A 13,950-nucleotide genomic window follows, 5' to 3' on the forward strand; every position below is an offset into this window, starting at 1 on the left:
TCAATGCGCTGCTTTTCAGTTCAGTCTATATAAACATGTAGTTGCCAGTCAAGTGTAGAGTGCCAATTAGGCTATGTGCATGCATGTGTGAACCAAGCTCAAGTTTTTTTTTCTTCTGCAGAATACAGTATTCCGTTCATGTCTATATTTGGGGTAGGGATGGGGCTGTATGTAATTTCACTTTTTCATATTCCAGAGATGAGCCATTGACTGGGTTCACACAACGCGACAACCTATACTCAAGGTTGAATATGGATTGTTGTTGAACTGTGGGTTGTTGTGTTATATGAATGCTGGTTCGCATGATCAAATCAAACCACCCATGGTTTATTTGTGGCTTGTTTAATCTTCCAACAAGCCAAGCTGCCCCTGTTTGGACAATAAGCTGCGGCCAAGCGATGATTATGCAGATCATTCTGTGACTCATAACAAGCCTGATCAAAACAAACAATGGTTTGTTTTGATCATGCGAATTGGGTCAATAGGCACATTGGCACGACATGCCAACCCATCGTGGGTGACAGCATGTGGTTTGTGCACCTGACAGACGATCGAGCGTACCACCCGCAATGTGTTGGCTGTTCCACACCACTTCCCCCCAGTCCTCCAGCTGGCTCTGCCCTGCATCCCAGGGGACCTGGCAGCAGAACCCACCTTGTCTGCTGCCAAGTTTCTGCTCCCTGCCCCAATCCTGATCATGGTCAGAGCCTTTTCCCCCCCTTTTTTTGTTCCTTTTTTTGCTAAAAAACAGGTCCTATAATTTTTTTTCACATTTTCCCAGCCTTATTTTATGTGCACAAATAAGCCCTGTATTTATGTTTTTTTTTACAAAAGATAATCTGTTATTCTTTGCCATAGAGAGCCTTTTTCAAGCAGATCCACTCGTTTTCCCCTGCCCCCCCCCCCACCCCTTTGACAGCTGTCAAATTCCAGCGTGGCTAATAGAAAATGAGAGGAACGGGGGAAGAAAAATGAGAGGAAAATGGAAGAATGCACTTTTGTATGAGAACGGGGTGCTGCCAACTTGAAGTGGGGTGGACTAGAAAGGGGACATCCTCAGGGGTTGGGGCAAGACTTTAAATTCCAGGAGACAGTTGGTGATCTTGAGCACTTTCCTCATATGTCAAAGTGTTCAAGGTCAGCTAGTTAGCCAGGTCACCCCAGGGATTTAAAGCGTCACTCTGACCCTTGAGGGTCTCCCTCCTTCTAGTGCACCCCCACTCCGAGTCTGCAGCATCCCACTGTCATATAAATGCAGGCCACTCCATTTTCTTCTCCCAAAAAGAGTAACTGCTTCTAGTTTGGAAGCTGTTGTTTGGAGTTTATTTAGGACAGAAAAGGGGGGTAGCCTGTTGGGCACCCTCAGAACAGGTTGCTGTGGGCTTGGGCAAGTAGGGATTCCTAGCAGGGCACCCCCAAGGTTCAGAGCAATGCATTAAACCCTGAGGACACCCTTGCTAGGGGGATGATATGCGCCCTATTTCCCCATCTGTCAACTGTGTAAGGCTGACAGAACAGCCTTGCTACAGAGTAGCCTTGATCGTTACCTTCTGTGTTTGACAACTGCAACATACAAGGGAGCAGCCAAGGCAAGCCCTTATATTTTGGATACCTGCAGTTGTGCAACTGTGAATAACTGAATAAAAACATTAAAAAATAAAATAAAGAGGCCATAAAATGGGGCTGGGAAAAATGTACAGAAATAAAAGCTCTGACTGCAATCAGGATTGTGATCGGAGCAGGGAAGCGGGGCTTGGTGGGAGCCAGAGAGCCAGTGGGAGCCCCTCTGAAGTGGCATTCGGGCATTTTAGAAGGGCTGCAGCAGAAAAGAGGCACAGGGCACTGGCAGCAGCTTGGCCGCGATCGCGAAAAGTGATCGCAGCCGCACTCGGGAAGAGCAACAGGGGTTTCTGCCACTCATGCCAAGTGGCTTGCTGTCCTTTCCCCATGATGGGTTGGCATGTTCAGGTTCAGACAACACGCCAATCCGTTGTGGGTAAGCAACGCCTACAAACGGACAATGGGAAAAACAGGGCACCCTGATAAAACCGGTCCAGGTTCGGATGACACACTAATCTACTGTGGTGGTAATGTTTTATATAATTTATATTTTATTGTGTGCTCTTTGGTTTTAATTTTTGTGAACCGCCCAGAGAGCTTCGGCTACTGGGCTGTGTAGAAATGAAATAAATAAATAAATAAAATACCATGGCTTGTTCAAGCAAACAACCCATCGTGAGTTAGTGTGTCATGCGAACACAGTCAGTGTATGACAGATTATTTATTTACTGCATTTATATCCCGCCTTTTTTCCTCCAAGGACCCAAGGTGGCATACATAATCCTCCTCCTCTCCATTTTATCCTCACAACAACAACCCTGTGTGGTAGGTTGGGCTGAGAGTCTGTGACTGGCCCAAAGTCACCCAGTGAGCTTCCATGGCCGAGTGGGAACTAAAACCCAGATCTCCTGGCTCCCAGTCCAACACTTGAACTACTACACCACACTGGCTCTATTTGTCACAAAGAAATTCATCACATTTCTTTTTTCCCCCAATATTTTTTTGTGAATTTTAACAAAACAAACTGAAAACATAAAACCAAAGGAAAAAATATATAGATTTCTGTGTCTCTTTTTTCTTTTTAGAGAGAGAGAAAAATGCAAAGGGAAAATACATTAGAGCTTACAGAAAAACTTAACAGTGATTGGAAAGAAATCCAAACCTTCCTATTCCGCAAGGCTTCCAACTCAGATATGCAAGAAGAAGTGGAGGAGAAGCTCAAGGTCAGTCTTTCATTACCCCTCTTGTCCTATGTTTGCTCATACAAAATCATATCTTACCTTTCTATTTGTCAATTAGTGATGCAAAGTCCCGCATGAAGGTATAGGAAAAACTGAAAGAAGGTACAGGAAAAAGTGAAATCTTATGAGCTTCTATGATGCTAACTTCTCTCTCTCTCCCAAGCATTGGTTATCGGGGGTTTTTACTGCTATTTATCCTGAGTGGCTGTATATCTGGTGATGGCCTAGCTCCTGCAACACTCCCCCAGTCCTACGTTTTTGTAAAATGACTATGACCTAGCAGAAGTTTCTGCTTATCGAGTTTATTTCCCAGCATCCAAAATAATTTGCTGTATACAAAACAGAGCTCATGAGAAGCATGAATCAGGTAGGAGAGGAGGGATAAGAGGTAGAAATTATAATGGAGCCAGAAAAGGACATGGCATTTTGTTGCAGGGCCCCACTTGAACAACATAGGGAAATGATCCATAACCAAAGAGAACTAAAAGTATGATATGAAATCTGGGGAAAACAACATAATACAAATTGCTTGACTTATCTTTGATGTATAATCAAAGAAAGACTGGAACAATCAAAACTGAAATGTTTAAAATTAAAATATGTTTACACAGTTTGACAAAACGATATCCTTAATTCTAGACAGGGAATGACAAATCTAGTCGCCAATATATATTGGAATTATTAGTCACAATATGTATTCCTGAAGAATAACTCCAATTGCCAGGTGTTTCAATATTTCAGTCATATTTAGTGGGATAACTGTTGCAAATAGTGAATTAACTATTACAGAATATGATGGGACAATTCAGGCTTGCTTAGCGCAAGAGTTCATGTGTTTCTGTAGATAGACTTATTTGGTCTCAAAATAGGGGTGTAAATACTGTCTAGTGTATTTGTCTCTATTTTCATCAGTGAAATGTTAGGAGGTATAATCTTTCAAGAAGGCTAAACATGTTTTCAGTTAGATTTCTTTACATGCCAACTTATTGTAGAATACAGCACAAACACTACCTTTCTGATTGTTTTGTTTTATTTTCAGCCTGATGAATATGATATAATAGTTAAAGAACTAGGGTTTGAGATGAAGGTGCAACCCTCTGATAGGATGAAAACTAAAGAAGATTTGGCAAAAGAGGAACAAGAGAAACTCCTACAATTAGAGGTATCCTGTATGTTGGTGTATTGCATTTTACCTAACCTTAAAATGCTTTCAGTGACTCTATGTAATGATTATTTGTAACATCTCATTTCTTTTCTATAATATGAACACAACTTTGTCAGTTTCACAGTTAGAGAGCCCCTGTGGTATAGTGCTTAGAGCTGGCTTCCCAAGTGCAGAGCCCATGGGCAGCGAAATACCTGGAGAGACATTCCCCTTCACCCATTCAGCTCTCTGCTCCACTCCCTGAGTCTCTTGTGGAGTTGCTGAAGACCAGCAGCTCCAAAGCCATGCCACCATCAAACTTCTCTTTTGCCTTTCCTCCCATTGCTGCTATAGAACAGCACAACTCAGTTGGAAGCCCGCTCCTCCATTCTGATTGGTCAAAGGCAGAAGATAAGGCAGGGCATGACTGATATACCTGTCTGGTGGGGAGAAATGCATGGAACCTGCTGTGCAGTATGAGAAACAAAATCATGGAAAGGATTCTGCGGGGTCATTAACTCAGTCTAACCTACCTCACATGGTCATTATGAGGGCAAAATGGGTGGTGGGAACAAATGTATTCTGCCCTGGGCTCCCTGGAGGACGAGTGGGATAGAAATGTCATAGACAAATAATGAACAGAAATGTTATGTTTTACTTGAGTCACGTAAACCTTTGTTGGAGCCATAAATTGCAACAATGCATATGAATGGCCATTATTTCTTCCTGAATAATTCAGTGCATAGCACTAATAAGGCAGGATTTTATTCATACTTGCTGTGATATGCAATCAGACTAGCGGTTGTCCTAAACGTATTTTACCTTGCAGGCTGACAGATTACGTCGAATGTGTGGAGAAGATGAGCCTGAGATCAAAAAGAAACCCAAGTACACATCAGCTGATGATTTGGCAGATGGGTTCCTCTTGGATCAAGATGACAGGCATTTGCTTTCTTACAATGTACACTTCTTTTTTTGAAATAGTTCTAGTGTAGGTGAAACAAAATAAAGTCACAATCCAGCCATTAAGTCTCAGGGGGAAATGGCAGAGGACTCTGTAGACATACATTACTTTGTGGGCTGAGTATACAGCACTGCTGGCACATGAATTCAGCCTCCTTGTTGCTGTACACATATCAGGTACAGCTGGCTGTAGCGGGACAATGAGAGGTCCACTGTGTCTCTCAGCAGGACATGCTGCATTTCTTAGACCGAGCCCATTCAGTAATATTATTCCCACTGGGAATGTATAAAGAGCTGACCAAAGGCTCTCTCCTGCTCAAGAGAGATAGTCATTGTTTTGGGGTGGGGGTGGGTGAGGATGGGCTCCTTCATGGAGGGTGCATCCAAGGCCTGACCAGGTACTATCAAGTTGCCAAGCCATATCCAGGAGGCTTTAAGAGAGCTCTGATGAATTTAGTGTGATCAGTAACACAGGGATCAACTGCATCCTGCAACTGTTTCTCACAGCACCTGATGATGCCTGCGCTAACCAATAATTCAACCCCAGAAAGGGTCCAGTCCCTGCCATTTGCAGCTAATGACAGGGCTGGGATGCAACTCTGCCTGAGACCTTGGAGAATCTCTGTCAATTTGACTAGAGAATATTGAATTAGATAGATCAGTGGTCTTGACCGTATGCTGGTGCTTTATATATTTATACAATCCCATCCAAGCTGTTGTCATGACATTTGTTTCAGTGAAACACTTTGGGAGCTGTGTTTCGTGCTGTACTGCATTATATGAAGGGAACAGCTCAGCCCTCAGATGTTGGAATCAGCATAGTTCTGAAAGTTAGAAATTTTGTGGAAAAGATTTAGCAGTTCCACAATGGGCATGTAGTCTTTTCACAGGCTGCCGTTATTTTACAGTTAAGTAGTACTTTTTGATTTGATTGTAAAACGTAGCTGTTGAGACTCTAGTTGTTTTTAAGCTATAGGTGGAAGTGTCATAATTAACACATGTGCAGCTGTATATAGCGGTAGCATCTGCCTCTTCCTTTTGGAAATGGCTGTACCTCCTTTGATCTAAATTGGAAGGTAGGGGACTATTACTTTTAAGACTGGTTACCAAGAGCAATAATACCTCTCCCTATTTGTTGCCGTTCAGTGGTCCAGACACTGGGGGGGTCACTGCTCTTAGCCCCCATCCCAAGTTGAAAATTGGATGAAAATCTGGAGCGATGAGCAGTGCCATGGGCCCTGTCCTCAGCCCACAGATGGGGGCACTTCTCCTTGAGTTTGAAAATTCAGGACTAGGAGACTTGGGAGTTTTTGACACCTTCCTAGCACCTAGAAAGTGAAGAGAACCCCAGGCCAGTGAGTTTATACCATCAGTTCCTGAGGAGACCAGCAGTGGCCTGAGACAAATCTGCTTTTTTGTATGTATGTGTTTTGCTTTTTATAAATTTTAAACATCTTTCAATGCCTTGGCAAAGAAATGGTATACATACAGTAAATAAATACATCTGAATCTCTGGGCCCATTTTTCCAGTGGTCCCATGGTCCCTTTCCATCAAGATGTCCTTTTTTGTGACCATTACCTTAACAGACAGAATCTTTGAATTGGTAGCCCTGCCAGCTGTCCCAGATTTCTGTGTGTTCCAGAAGCTTCCATGGGGAGCAGGTGTTTTATCTTGCCATCATTCTGCCCTAAGCTTGGCACTGCCTAGGAGTTAGGAGGGCACTCAGAATCTATTGACAAGATAGCTTTTCAGGCAGTCTTTTTTGCTGTTTGTCAGTGGGGTCAGAGGTAGGAGCAAAAAGGCCTCAAAGACCTGTCTTGCTATGTAACTCAGAGTGTGTATTACAGAAGCCTATAAGGTATCCGGCAAGCTTCATCATTCCCATACAGCTGGGTGGGCAACCTGTAACAACAATGGAACGAGTTTCCTCGGGAGATGGTGGGCTCTCCCACACTGGAGGCATTTGAGACGAGGCTGGACAGCCATCTGTCAGTGATGCTTGACTTGGATTCCTGCATTGAGCAGGGGGTTGGAGTCGATGGTCTTACAGGCCCCTTCCAACCCTATGATTCTAAGTTGCTGGCCAAAACATCGGGGGGGGAGGGGGGGCTACAACTTGTCCATCTCTGCCATAAGGTCTCTAACAAAGAGATATGTAGGATAGCCATGTGGTCCACACTTTTACTGGACTCTACAAAATCAGTGCCTTTGCCTTCACTGAAGCCACCTTTTTTTCCCAAAAGCTGAAAGTGCATACTAGAGCCATTAGTCTAGGTATTCCCTTCCCCCTCTGAGCTAGTGGGATACTGCTGTTATTCAGCAGCATCTAGACCACTAGATGGCAGCAAGTATAGAGAACAGAGAAGTTGCTTAACTGTTAATTCTCCTTCTAATTGTTCAACAGAGTTGTTCAGGACCTGTCCTCACTCTAGACATCATGTTTATTGATAGATAGATATAGATATAGATATATATATAGAGAGAGAGATGGGGGTTCTTTTTTAGCTACATGAATAACAACTGGCTCTAGGGAGGGAGAAAATGGGGTATTATTCCTAGTCCAGCCCCTAGCCAGTTTTCTTCTGCCTTGTAGTAGCTCAAGTGGAGATCACCCCCAGAGTCTGCACCACTCACTGGCAAACGATTAGAAGGAAGCAATTCTCTATGTTAACGTCTAAGGATTCTGCTGATAAATATGTAACAACCTATTAAATAGGATGGCAAACTGAATATTGGGGATGATGAAGATGAGAAGAAAGAAAGTGTAGAGAAAAAAGAGGATGCCTGTGAGGGAGAAGAAAGTAAAGAAGACTCTGATACTGAAGCTGATGCTATTTATCCTTGCTGTGATTGTGAAACTCATGACGGGGGCATGGAGGAAGCCAGTGCAAGTGGAGGAGAACAGAAGAGAAGTAAAGGAAACAAAAATAAATTGCAAACTAATGAACAAAATGCTGTGAGAGAAGCTGCCAAAGTGGAGTTGCCATATTTGTTTGCTGGTAAGGAAAAATCTTTATTCAAGTTGGATTAAATGCATTCTGTGGAGGAGCACTGGGCTCATATTTGAATGGTAAAATATAGTATTATGTGGCTTTTGGGAAAGGGTGGAATCTAAAAGATGGTAACATGTTCTGAAACAAGTACAGGGTTCAGCTATTCTCATTATTATATTTCTGGGGGCAGGGGAATGGCTCACAACAAAACCACAGTTTTAAAAATTGCAAAGGATATATAATATTACCTGCAATTTTAAGTCAAAATGCAAACTTGTTTAAGAAAAGAAAGGACTTGGGTAACTGCAGATTATGGCTGGCCTGGTAGCCAAGTGCTAGTTTCTACTAGCCAGCTGTAAAGTCCAATCCCACCATGATAGGGCACCAATACTATAAGCATCTTTCAACACACATGAATCTGTTGTCTAATGAAGTTATGTAACTCAGTTTTTATGTAAGCTGAGGGCTTTTATTTGTAAAATAAATTTATTTGATATTCATTCCATAGCTTATGCCAGGTTTTCCCTTTCACATCTTTAAGACTGTTTTCCACACACACAGATCTATTGATATAGAGAGATTTAAAGTAATCTCAAATACTAGATGTTTACATTGCTGTTTTCTGGTATAACCACAAAATGTTGGGAAACTGTGGTATTTGGCTAGCAAAATGCTTATTTTAACGTTCTAAGGAAATTTATTTAAAACTAAAGGAAAAATGACCAGTTTTTCAAGATTTGAGATATGGCACATTGAAGCCTAAACTTTTTTTGTGGTCTGAGTTTTCATAGGCTAGAGTTTATGTCTCAGATGCAGGTTCTTTCCATGCTAGATCACCGAAATTCTCTACCCATGGGGTTTACAAAAGCTACACTGGGGTATATTTTTTAATCAGAATTCATGATGAAACCAGATTTTTAGCATCTCAGCTGCTTCATTTAGGGTCCTCAGAACTGTGGGTTGTTTCTCCTATGACAAATGCATCTGTTCCAATCATTGGGCCAGTTCACACATAATGGCAAATTGTGGGTTAATCCAAAATTTGCCATGCACGAGTGGGAATGGCCAAGCACACTGCCCCCATATGCTCCTCACGTCCGCTTTTGAACATTATTTAACCAACAAATAATGAACAACCTACAGTTGGCCAGATCATAGGTTGTTGAGCATGATATACAAACCTGGAGCACTGGATTGTTTGGGGGCTAAACAACCCAGTGGCTAACCCAACAACAAACTGTAGTTTAACTGCTGGATTCTGTAGCCCCTAAACAACCCAGTGCTCTGGGTTCACACATCACACTCACCCAGTCAGTTGATTAAATGGGAAAGTGAAGAGCACACGGGAGGCAAGATGTTTACCCACTCCCGCTCATGCATGTGTGAACTGGGTCATTCTGTCACAACCAGGTACCACTTTTCTCTTAATGCCTAGTGAGAAAACTCCAAATTTAACGGTTTCATAAATCCAAAATTTTATTTTTAAAAAATAGAGTAAAGATCTCTGTTCAAAAGGGAAGTGGATGAAAGAAGTCTACTTATGGTCTTGGTTCAGAGATTCTCTCAAAATGTTATCAGTGGGCCAGTTCACACACAATGGTGGCAAATCGTGGGTTAACGCACAATTTGCTGGGTCTCATGCCATTGCACGAGAGTATGCAACCTCTGATCAGCCCAATCATAGGTTTCTTCATGAAGTGCAAACCTAGACACTTTGGGTTGTTAGTTGGTTAAACAACCCAAATTTAACCAACAAATAATGGTAGGTTGACTTTGGGTTGTTCAATCCACCAACAACCCGAAGTGTCTGGGTTCACATGTTGCACAGGAACCTACAATCAGGCCAGAGATTCCATATTCAAAGTGGGAGTGGCACATGTGCCACATACAACCCACATTAATTAAAATCGTTAATTAACCTACGATTTGCTATTGCTATGTGCGAACTGGGTCAGTATATAGGCAACCCTAAGCTACCTGTTTAACTCAATATATTTATATTTAGCCTTCCCTAGCAGAAGATTTTCCCTCCATACTGTTTTTGCAAGATGCAGTGTTCCATTATAGAACCTTCCTCCTGGATCAAAATTTTGTATACTGGATACAGCATTGCTGTATAAGTCTCCCCACACTAACAACAAGTTCAGTTAAGTCTGAGCTGGCAAGAGTGACACAGTCTTCATCAGGAGCCACTTTTCTCTTTTGAACACACAATGCAATAGGTAAATATTGTGTCTTCACATATATTTCGATAGTATTCTCATTCATTTGAGTGAATGTTATCTCTGTATTATGGTAAGTTGCTGATTTGTCACCTCCATATGTAGGAATTTTACAGCCTTTTAGATTTTTGGTGGACACAGAGCATTAAATCTCACAACAGAATTTCTTGATAAGTCAGCAGCTGCTTCTTCAGAGCTTGCATCCCTCTCAGATATTGCATTTCAAACTCTTGAGTTGTAAAGTCCTTCCTTTGTTCCCCAGAAGCAAGGTCAGTTATCACAATCTCCATATCATAAGGGTTAAAAAAAAAAAAACCCTCTGTAAACTCTTGTAGAAGTGCAGCAAATACAGTATCTTCTAATCCAAGATCTTTTCTAACATGGTCAATTTGTTGTTGTTGTTGTTCAGTCGTTCAGTTGTGTCCGACTCTTCATGACCCCATGGACCATAGCACGCCAGGCCTTCCTGTCCTGCGCTCTCTCCCGGAGTGTGCTCAAATTCATATTCATTGCATCAGTGATGCTATCTAGCCATCTCATCCCCTGTCGTCCCCTTCTCCTTTTGCCTTCAGTCTTTCCCAGCATCAGGGTCATGGATCATGGTCAATTACAGGCCTACATTCTCTGAAACTTTCCATAGTCCTCACGTTCAGGGTTCTAGTAGCTTAGCAATGGTAGAAGGGAAATTACAGACTAGATAGCAAAAGCCTCAACAAGATCAGGGTACAGTATCCCACTTCTGGTTGGCTTCTCTCTGCCAGGTGATCTCTCTCTTGGAACCCTTACAGTACAGACTGCCTGCAACAGTCCATTTACCCCTGGTTCCAGTCACCATGACTGCAAGCCGCTTCTATGGTACATCCATTAAAGAGCTTTGATCCATCTGCCCATCACAATCTCCGCTGTCTTCCAGCCAAGATTCTCCATAAACTTCACTTAAACCCCCACAAACCTGAGTATGGAGATAAATCATGTGTTCATTGTTAGATACATGAAAATCACTACATTCTCTCTCAGAGCTAATTAAGAAAGCTCCTTTGTCATCACCTCTGTGGCACAAGGGAAACATTCCCATATCAATGTGAAAGGAGAGAGGATTTAATGATTTGTATGTAGCAGGTGGGGCTTGGGCCATATGACTGTTGGATTCTCATCAGTTCCTGTTCCAAATCTTTCTCCCTCAGCTGAAGTTCATGTTGCCTGAGAGCATCTTTCTCCCTCCTCTCCACTTCCATTCCAGCCATCTCAAGCTCGAATTTTGTTCTCCACAACTCTATGGAGTCAGAATTCATTTCCGCATCTTTGTCATCAACCTTTGACTTGGATGCTTTCTTAGGAGGCATTTTTTAATTTAATACTCTTCTCTAACCTAACCAAACCAAATAAAAAACCAATACTTGACTGTTATTGTTCCATGACCTTTGTACACAGTTCAAGTTTTGGTCATCAAAACTGGGTGATTCAAAGCTTTTATCCTACTTTGTTCACCGTCCCCCCACCCACACACGCACACACACAAATCAAATCCCTCCACATTGCCATCATCTTGCAATGTATCTAGGGGTCCCGTATTATGCCCTGGCCCCTAAAGGTCACAGGGTCCAGAGTTTTTGTAATATTCCCCAAAACACCAGCTGCCACAAACTACTGGTTTATAAGAACAATAGGACTCTCTTTAGATTCCTAGCATGAGAGGTAAGATGTGCCAACTTTCAAATCCACCCAGACCAGAAGATAGGTTTTTAGAACCATTATTGTTGTTTGTTCTGAATGTTGACCTCTTAAATATATGTTTGGTCTTTTAAATGCCTAACTGAACAAGAATTCTCCTATGAAGAGGAAACTGAGCCAGTCACTGTCTCCACATCTTTTCAGTTTACAATAGTAAAATTAATTTACAGTAGTAAAATTGAAAAGCCTTATTATCCCATCATTCACTTGCCAGAACAGGGAGAGCATGTCTTCATAAGGAGTGGATTTTTCAAAGCCTGCAGGTAACAAGAGTCTTTGTGTCCAAGAGTTCCTCCTTGGAACCTTATTTCCATAGTATCAATCTTCTTGTAAAACCTTTCCCCAATTTTCCTTACCTGTGGTCCCTTTTCCCCTGCAGCTCCCAATCACTGACATCTTTTTCTCTTACTTGATTTTGTATTCAAGCACTTACTTTAAGGCAGATCTGTTCTCTCTGGCTCTAGCTTTTTCCAGTGAACCCCACCCTCTTCCATTTTACCATCCTTTCTTCTCTAATGTGGCCTGTCTCTAGATCAGGGGTGGGGAACCACGTTACTTTGGTCAAAACATTGGAGAGGTTCAGCATAGCAACTATGCTGTAGATACCTTCCCTTCTTGGCTTTTAACTTCTAGCCAAAGGGGAGTGGCCAACTGGATCTAGGAGGTAGCCTATATTTCTTGAGAGGAGGAGGAGTCCTGGGCACCTTGAAGGAGCTGATTGCGAGACCACTCCTAAAGAAGCCTTGTCTTGAGCCCATTAAACTTTGTCCTCCTTGGGTAAAGAGTTTGGGGGGGGGGTGGCCTCCTAGCTACAGATATTCACAGATGATGAAAGAATTTGAGACAAACTCCTTTGGTTGTCCTGGTTAACAACCTCCGTTGGGAGATAAGGGGAGTGTGACCCTGTTGATTTCCCCTTATGGAACAGGGATGGTGAAAAAGCTGGAACAGAATAGGCCAGAATGACCCCTCTTTTTTATTTTTTTAAAAACCATGCCAAAAATAATGGCACATGCTAGAGACACTTAAGAACAATATCTTAGGACTGAAACTGTTAAGGACTCACCCTTAACATAGGGCCACAACTGCTGAATGTTTTGTAGCTTATTGCATCCCCCACGCCCCAATATATTTATGTGTGACTGGTGAATTTGGTTGGCTTGGCTTGCTTGGAAGTTGGTATTCCAGGCCAATCCATTCTCTTCTGGGCATTAAGGGGTTAATAATATAATATGCAACGGTTTCAGTCCAAAGATACTGTTCTCAATGTCTCTAACACATGTCATTATTTTGGGCCTGTTTTGTTTTTTAAATAAAGGGGATGTTCTAGCTTTCACACCGTCCCCATCTGTCAGATGGAAATGAGAGCCACTGCCATTGCATTGCAGGTTGCAGTGGCTCTGTTGCAAGTTGCTTCCAGAAGTTGGGGCTGGCTGGGGAAATTTTGCTCTGCAACATGGCATTTATACTTTCATGTACCACAGGGAACTATTTTGTTCTTCATGTCAATTTAACATCTGTGTATAACTGCTGGGGGAGGTCTTCAGGAGATTTGGAGTGAAGGGTCATCCATACTTCCTGGAAGATGGGCTGTTGGCAAGGGACGGGTTGCACCTCACAAAGGCTGGGAAGAATGTGTTTGGCCACAGCATGAAGAGCTTCATCAAGGAGGGCTTTAAACTGAATCCTACAGCGGAGGGAGATATAAAGTTGGGGGTAACAATGGACGGAGGCTTATGCACCACAATGGAGAGAACAGCTCTAATAGCGCCCAACAATAGTCTTCAGACACACATAGGAAGAAAGCCAGACTATGAAGCACATGGTCTTCGATGTCTATATACTAATGCCCAGAGTATGGGAAACAAACAGAACGAACTTGAACTCTTAATACAGGAGGAAAATTATGACTTGATAGGTATAACTGAGACTTGGTGGGATGACTCTCATGACTGGAATACAGCAATTGAAGGATATAACTTGTTCAAAAAGAACAGGAGGAACAGAAAGAGAGGTGGGCATTAAAAATACATATCTCTGCACAGTAATACAGGAGGAGGAGCTTGGTAGCCTCATCGAGAGCATCTGGGTTAAA

The 13,950-nt window shown here is 42.4% G+C and overlaps 1 protein-coding gene across 2 annotated transcripts in view; it reads left to right on the forward strand.

The window, feature by feature from the left end:
- NOP14 (NOP14 nucleolar protein) overlaps positions 1-13,950 on the forward strand; it is a 62,546-nt gene that overhangs the window by 15,588 nt on the left and 33,008 nt on the right. For both annotated transcript variants that reach the window (XM_084859897.1, XM_084859898.1), the window contains exons 5-8: positions 2,646-2,783; positions 3,841-3,963; positions 4,775-4,906; positions 7,626-7,908. In XM_084859897.1, coding sequence (XP_084716023.1) covers positions 2,646-2,783; positions 3,841-3,963; positions 4,775-4,906; positions 7,626-7,908 — 676 coding nt within the window. The remainder of the gene's footprint in view (positions 1-2,645; positions 2,784-3,840; positions 3,964-4,774; positions 4,907-7,625; positions 7,909-13,950) is intronic.

This window comes from Heloderma suspectum, chromosome 5 (genome assembly GCF_057233095.1).
Source record: "Heloderma suspectum isolate Gila_16-S chromosome 5, 16-S_ref, whole genome shotgun sequence".
NCBI lineage: Eukaryota > Metazoa > Chordata > Lepidosauria > Squamata > Helodermatidae > Heloderma > Heloderma suspectum.